This window comes from Pygoscelis adeliae, unplaced genomic scaffold (assembly GCF_000699105.1).
Source record: "Pygoscelis adeliae isolate BGI_AS28 unplaced genomic scaffold, ASM69910v1 Scaffold350, whole genome shotgun sequence".
NCBI classification, from domain to species: Eukaryota; Metazoa; Chordata; class Aves; order Sphenisciformes; family Spheniscidae; genus Pygoscelis; species Pygoscelis adeliae.
The window spans coordinates 1055311-1063521 of NW_008823889.1; the positions used below are offsets into that span (position 1 = coordinate 1055311).

Below are 8211 nucleotides of genomic sequence, written 5' to 3' on the forward strand. Positions count from 1 at the left end.
ATGGGAGCCCCGGTTTGGGTCCGAGCGCACGGGGGCGATGCCCCGAGCTCCAAAAACCCGTGTGAGTGCGCGCTTCCTAGCGCTACGGAGAAGAAAGAGCGAGCGCCTCTGCAGCCCCAGTGCGGGAGAGCAGTTCTGCTGCCGCCCTTTGGGCTGCGCAGTGATTTGGGGAGGGGGTGGTTTGGTTCCCCTGGCTTTAATTAAAGTTTTCCTGGAAACCGACTTTCAGAAGAGTACTTCAAGCGTTTGTCGAATACTTGAAAATTCTCTATAGGAACCGTGTAGTATGAGCCTGTAATCCAGCTGAGTACGCGATGGACATGGCGTGGATGCGAGCGTTTCTCTCCCTCCGTATGTATGAAGGCATACATGTCTCTTACATAAAAACACATTTATCTTCTACAATTATCTGGCAAAGATGAGCGCCTACAATCAGGAGAACCAGCGTGATGGTTCCATCAGCCTCCTCTGGCGAAAGAAGGGAAATGCGTATCCGTAATAAGCGCTTCCTTTTAATCCGTTACCTCAAGGGCTTTATTTCTGTTACCTTGTCCTGCACTTAGAGTAAAACCAGTTAAATTGAGGCGGGATCCTTTTGGAGAGATCAGATTTATCAGTTAATAGTTGAGGCTCCTGTACTTCATGTCTAAACACACTTTAAAATATTTTACTAATGGTTAAAAATTAAACACAAATCTAACAACTGACATTCAAAAGAATGCCAGCCAAAGGAATTTGTCTACAAGGAGAGATAAAATTTCATCATGCGAGTGGTCCCGGTTTTCTTGGTTTTCTTGTCTCTCTCTTGTTTTTGTGGATCAGAGGTAAGAATTTATTTTATTGTGGCAGCAGTCTTTTTTAAAAAAAAAAGAACAGTTAAAAAGCAGTTTGTTGTTATAAAAGCAAAACCGGTTGATGTTTTTAAGTTTCACAGTATTTGTGTTTCGTACATTTGTTTTAGCCCAGCTTGAATGTTTGAAGCTTGCTATTTCTCTTTCATGTATTGATTCCATCTGGGGTTTATGCTAACAGGCTTCTGGAAAAGATTTTAATCGTGATCCTACCCTAAACCCAGTTTGCAAACATGGTTGACCACAGAAAGGTGCTGCAATTTTCCCTGCCCCCCTTTTTTGAGAAGTGAGATTACAGTCTTCTAACACGGCAACATGGTATTTCGTACTGCCTGAAGGTTTGCTGCGGAGTCTCTTCTAGGAGAAGTGTCCCAGAGAGTCCACCTGGGCTGAACGTTCAGCGTGCCCCGAGCCTTTCAGAGAAACCCTTAGATAAAAATCAGCACCTTTTGTTCCTATTCAGCAGAAACGCCTAGTACAATATGGGTGTTATGCCAAGCCGGATCTGGCTCACAGTTTGGATTCTACTGACCTGAGAAGAGCAGGAAGAATTTAGTAAGATTATACAACCATTAAAAGGGGGTTTATTGGATTAAATTCTGCCCCAACAACATCCCCACTGACTTTACTATGGCCAGGATTTCTTCACGAGAACTTTAAACTTCAGCTCTATTGATTCAGTTGACGCAGTCAAAGCTGATAAATCACATTTGAGAGCTAACTTTTCCCTCCCATTTTTATGCGAAGTCCACCCATATATATTTTTCATGTCTCAACATTCTTCCTACCCATAGATCTTAGAAAGAAAAAGCACTCAGCCAGCAACAAAGTCACCAGAGAGCTGCACAAACGCAGGTGTAGAGTCACTCGCCTAGAGGCAGACGGACGGGGGGTCAGAATCTGTACTTGCAGTCCAGTGATGACCAGCAGCCACATTGCAAATCCACTGCTGTGCAAGATACAGGAAAAGAGCTGATAAGGAAGGGCACTTAATTTTCAAATTTCTTTACGAGACTTGTTACTTCAGCAGTCACAAGGTGAAACAATTAATTTTAGACTTCTTTCCTTCTAGGTAGTTCATAAATATTTACAGGTGATGTTTAAGCCCAAAGCTCAGTGATGACCAGCAGCCACATTGCAAATCCACTGCTGTGCAAGATACAGGAAAAGAGCTGATAAGGAAGGGCACTTAATTTTCAAATTTCTTTACGAGACTTGTTACTTCAGCAGTCACAAGGTGAAACAATTAATTTTAGACTTCTTTCCTTCTAGGTAGTTCATAAATATTTACAGGTGATGTTTAAGCCCAAAGCCAACAAAGCCAATAAAAGTCTCAGAAAAAAACAAGTTGCTAATTTTTTTATTTTTCTGGTGTTTAAGTCCCCTTATGTTTTGATTTGCTTACAATCCCGTTGCTGTGGTGTGTTATAAACCATTGGCTTAAAAAATATTTATAATCTGCTGTGCAATTCAGCTGAAGTTTGAAGAGTAAAGAGTGTATAAAGTTTGTGGGAGACCAGTAAGAGTGCAGATCACCCCAGGTGAATGATCCAAAAGGAAAAAAAAAGGTCAGAAAACTGAGAAAGATGAGGTGGCCAAAGGCAAGGGAACAAACGCTATAAATGATATTTAGCACCTTTGTGCTCGTAAGATAGGAAAAGGCTTATGAATGAACGCTTTGTTGAGGTCAGTAAGGGCATCTGCAGAACTCGGTGCAGTTCCTAGTCTTACTCCCTTTTGTTTTATTTTTGCGCCTTGCAGAATGCAGCATCTAATGCTGAAGAAAACCAGTTTCAGCAGGTTGAGCCTGCCCAGCCAGCTGAGCAAGACGCGTACCTCATAGAAGAATGCTTAAGCAACCAATACACACACAAGTCCTGTGAGAAAGTTTTTTGTCACCCATGGGAACGATGTGTGGAGGGAAAATGCCTTTGTAAGCTTCCCTACCAGTGCCCAAAGAATGGCTCTTCGGTTTGTTCTACCAATGCAAAGTACTTCCATACTTACTGTCACCTGAAGAGCTACGAGTGTCAACATCCCGAAGCGAAGTTTCTGCACAAGGGAAAATGCATGTCTGAAGGTATTAACACCTCCCTTTCCAAAATGTATCAATCAATTTGTGGCCAAGGAGATGCTTACTATCTACAGCTCAGAGAGTCTGTTCATTTCCTTGCACTAGTAAGAACATGAAACAGAAAATAAGTCATTGAAAATGGGCAGTATCTGTTGATTTTCATAAAAATAAAGTGATTGACAGGCCCAGGTCACCCTGCTGCCGGTAGGTTGCTCAAATCAGGTAGAAAGGGAAGAACTAGACATAGGAAAGAGCTCAAAGGTTTCCAAGCAGTGTGTTGACTATGGTGGGAGGCACAGCGGGAGAGAGCCTGCTGAGAATATTAGCAGAGAGGGTATCTTCTGGAGAGGGACAGACCTCACAGGAGCAACACTCCAAGGAATGGAGTCAAGCTGCTGAGGTGTGTGTTGGAGTGCATGGGGAGAAGGTAAGCCATGTTCACCACAATCGTCTTCACGCCGTGGATTTCATCAAAACAGAAAGCTATTGCCCTGCAAACCAGTGACGGTTTGTGCAGGACAAGCAGCTATTTGTTCTCACCTGCTTTTTAGGCTGCACCAAGCTGCTTTGTCAGCTCGACCTCCGTCTTGAGTGCAGGGAGAAATGGCTCCTGCTAACTAGGCGGGTGGCCTCTTTTAGCAGTAGCAGCTGCTGTTCCTACTGGCCCTCCAGCCCCACCTCCACTGAACGCAGCAGGAGCAGCAGGCTGGGCCCAGGGCTCTCCTGCCCGGTCTCTGTCCCAGTACCATCCCTCCCCTTCCCCACAGAAGCAGCAGCTCAGCCCATCACCCTCAAGGTGGCAAAATTCGATTCTGCCTATTCCACTGAAAAGGATCGGAGAGCCTCGGTATGTTCCTGGTGCACTCTCTATATGGCTTCACTAAGTTAAGCTGAGGACCTTAGCTCCACTATAAACAGCAAAGTTTTGCTACACAGGTAATAGAAGCAGGATCTGGCCATCTCACTTGAAGAGTTACTGGTTGGTTTTCAGAAGTAAGTCCTCTAATGAAAGTCATTATACTAAGATGCAACCTTTCCTCAGTAGACCTCCAGGTACTCTTAACATGGTAGGAACCATTACCCTCGTTTGTCCTGAAACTGGTATATTTTGAAAAAGTGGCAGGCTCAAAGCCACAAAGTCAATCCTCGGAAAAATCAGGAATAATACCTGAAGCCTCTGATTCCCAGTCTACTGTTCTTTCCTATGAACTTTGGCTGTCAATACAAATCAGTCCTGATTTGTTTCTGTGCTGTCTTTCCACTAGTTACATCTATATAGTTTGATTTTACTTGGGGATTTTTTTTATTTCTCTGTTTTTTTAGAAACATTTTCCATCTCTGTGGGCCAAGGATATTCAAGTTTGCTTCGAGTAAAACCTGTGAATCAAACGAATGACATTTTTGTATGTGCTAGTAAGTGGACTATGAATGAAGCAAATGTGGCTTGCAAGCACCTTGGCTTTGAATTGTAAGTTTGGGGAATTTATCTCTGGATAACTGCAAGGGATTTGTAAAAGTAGCGATGCTTACATAAGTGTCAGTCACAGTCCACCAACAGTTAAGACAGAAAACTCACGAACAATATATTGGCTACAATATTCTGATAAAGCTTCTTAAATTGGCACCTGAGAATGAAAGCCAAAACATAGATTTCTGTGTTCTTTTACAGATTACAACTATACAAACCATAATTGTTTTACTTTTAAAATAAAGCTGAAGACCAATGCAGAGGTTTTCTCTCAGGTCTGTGTAATGGAAAGTGCATAGATGGACCATCCCCAAGTAGCTCTGAGCAATAACCTGTATGCTGAGAAGTTTCTGACGCTAGCTGACAAGGGGGCATGGCTCTGTTTTGCCACTTGCACCAGCCAGACTAACAAGAACCAGACCACAGGTTTTTTTCTTCACCCCTTGTCCCTGCTGCCAATGGTTGCTTTGGCCCCAGGGATGGCTGAAGCCACACAGAGCTTGTTCTTTTTCCTGTGACCACACTGATGACCCGAGTTGCACATTCAGCTCCTCATAAGGAGTCAACTCTATATCCTGTACATCATAATTTACACATATACAACTAATTTAACCTAGTCAGGTAGAGCTGCCTCCCCAACCCTACCTGAAGACTAAAAATACTATTGCAGTGCCCTAAATTGTCCCCTCTAGGTGAGAAGCAAATATTTCCTAGTCTTGATCAGTATCTCTTTAGATAGCAGAGAAGGGTTTGTCCTGGGACAGAGCATTCAGCCCTGGAGTTGCACTGTAAGCCTCTCTAGTTACTTACTTACTCGATCCATGTTTCTTTAAGGTAGGGGACACACTATTAGGAGGAAACCGCTCAGGTAAAACCAAGGGAGAAAAAATTTATTACTGCCAGCCTTGCAGTGGCCTGAGCTTCCTCAATATGCATTGGTTTTGATGACATCAAGGATACTTGACCCCATGCAGGGTGGCTTCCAAATTATGGCTCATCTGTGTCCACACAGAGAGAGAGATCTGAGGTTACAAGTTTTGCTACATAAGGAAATTTTTCTATCCATCACGATACACAGTGACTGTCATAGAGTTACATATGGATTTAGGGACAGTTCTGTGCAGCAACTTGCAAAAATTAGCACTTGTTTTACTTTTTCTTCCAAAGTAAACATCTCCTACTTACCCCTAGACGATTCCATGGGAAGTCTGCTCTTCTTCTTAGCCATGACCAAAATTCTTTAACACTGACGAGAATCATATAAATTCTAAAGAATAAAAGCAGTGGACAATCCATCCATTGTGAAATGATTTAATTTGTTGTTATTATTATTTGTATCTTCACAGAGGTGCTGAATATTACCAAGCCAATTCCAGGATCACAGAATCTGCCTTAGATTTGTTGCACTGTCTGCAAATAACTTGCAGGGGCCTAGAGACAAGTCTTGCTGAATGTCACATAGAGGTGAAATCAAGAGGTAGTAATGAGGGATTTGTTAGCCTCCAGTGCCATGAAAATATCAGAGGTTAGTAGGTTTTTTAGTTTTATATCTATTTGGGGTTCTTACATTTTAAGTTTATTTTAAATAATTAGGACCTTGTTTGCTGAACTCTCTGCCACAGCAAACTTGCACTGAAACCTTTTGCATTTTTTAAATAATCCTTTTGCAGACTTTAAGACAATTGAGGTAGTCTTGAGTCAAGACAGTCTTGAGTTTATGAGTTTGGAAAATCACTGTTGCTCCTAAAGTACTTTTACAGATGTTTCCCAAAAGTAAATATATTTCACCCACAGTTCTGCTTGTTCCCCCATTCCTTCCAAGGATACCAAGGTATATTATATCCCACAAGTCTTGCTTCTCCCGGGTTAACTGGTGAGGAGACAGGTGACAACCTCCTACTCACTGCTTTGTCTATGAGGGAGATCAATTAGGACACTAGTAGCACAGTAGCCAGACAAGCATGACTATAGCAGAACTGCTCGTGTCTTCTGAGGAGTTTCGGGACTCCTCAGTTTCTCACTGAGGTAATGGGAATCAAGTCCTTGTTTTGACTTCTAACAGCTTTCTATTCTCTGTAGTGGGCTTTCTTTGGCACTGATAAGCATCAGCCTGAGATGCTGCTGGTTAGGAGAGCTATGAATCATCTCAGGTTTTTCTTACGCCACAAAAGTAGTAGTTCACAGACTCTTGATGACTTCCAGAGGGGGAACATCCATCATCTTCACCACTTGAATCACTTACAGTGGGTTTGAACCAATCATTTCTGGTTTAGTCCTTGTCTAGAAGAAATGAAGTTCCCTTTTGCCAGGCTACTGCAAGTTGGAGGAGGAAAATAAGGGGTCACATTGAAAGCTTGATGAGAAGGCGATTAAAACAATAAAAGATTCCTATTTACATTACTGGGCCCCAGAATGCCTACTGTTGATAGGCCAAACTGCTGATAGAAGAAAATGCCCAAGCAGAGTATTTCCATGGGCAGTTGTGAACCTATAGACATTTCCACGCTAACTTCATTTTCATCGTGCTGCACAGCTTGTTCCGATGGTGAGTTTCACTGTGTCAACAAGAAGTGCATTTCTCTGAACAAAACCTGTGATGGAATCAATGACTGTGGAGACCTAAGTGATGAACTGTGCTGTAGAGGTAATAATTTCCTTTATCAGCTGTTTCAAAATCATCTCAGCAGAAAACCACCCCTGAAGAATTTTTACAGTGATGTAACAGCTAAAGTCTCTTTTCCAATAAGTCACTACGTTAAAGCAATCAAACCATAGTTTATATATATGCAAATGCAAAAAAAGTAGACATAATGTAATTTTTTGAAGCAGGCAAGTGATCTCTGAGAATGTGGACTTCCTCGGAGGATGAGGAAATACAATGAGATTATTTAGGGGGCTGTTAAATATTGATACAAAAAAATGAGCCATGTTAGAATGAAAATGTATTTTCAGTTGGGAGAAATCAATAGTAATTAAACAAAGACACTGTTTTTCCAGTGAACTACCTTTAAACCAAAGTAAGATCTCTCTTAAATTTATTACTAATGCAAGATTATCCATAGAATATCTGTGAACAGTTCCTGTCACATTGCTTGTTCATGAGCAGTCATTCTTTCAGCATCTGCAATTCCAGCTGTAACAATTTTTATTAGAAACAAGGAATGGATCTAGCATGACCTGAATGCAGAAGAATACTTTCAGAAATTGGGTTTCAGGTGCCAAACGGTAATGTGGGTTACAAATCCCATCACTATCCCTAAATAACCTTAATTTTGTAGTTTTACAATTGTCAGTAAATTTCACCCGATACTCATGGAAACAGAGTCACAGGGATTTTAGAAAAAAATAATAAGTACCTGTGGCTTCATATATTTAGAGGACATTTATTCAGATTCCACTTGACCAAAATAGTGCCGTTTCAGCTGTACGGGTTGAAAACAATGCTTCCTGGAATCAAAAGAAGTATTTCAACTGAGTTCAGTGGTCTTTGGATCATATTGGGATATCTGAATACTTTTAGAGAACTATCTTATGTTTTATTAAAGACATATATCCTTAAATAGTAGATTGACATAAGATTATAAAGTAGCTCAAAAAACCCTACCATAAATTCAAGCACTGCTTTGCTTTTGATAACATACAAAGTGATCACAAGAATTAAAAGGAAGGGGGTTCTCAGGTTTATAATAACTTTTCACATAATCAAGAATTTTAGAAGAAATAAGTTATTAAATCCCGTATCTTCAAAATAGGACTCTTGATTCCTAACCTTGCATTTAGGAATTTAGCTCATTCAACCAAAAGCCAGCTTGGACTCT

At 41.2% G+C, this 8211-nt stretch overlaps 1 protein-coding gene across 1 annotated transcript in view; it reads left to right on the forward strand.

Annotated features, from left to right (window-relative positions):
- Positions 1-764: 764 nt before the first annotated feature.
- CFI (complement factor I) overlaps positions 765-8211 on the forward strand; it is a 15041-nt gene continuing 7594 nt past the window's right edge. Inside the window, exons 1-5 of the mRNA XM_009334875.1 lie at positions 765-824; positions 2613-2931; positions 4249-4393; positions 5740-5918; positions 6927-7037. Coding sequence (XP_009333150.1) covers positions 765-824; positions 2613-2931; positions 4249-4393; positions 5740-5918; positions 6927-7037 — 814 coding nt within the window. The remainder of the gene's footprint in view (positions 825-2612; positions 2932-4248; positions 4394-5739; positions 5919-6926; positions 7038-8211) is intronic.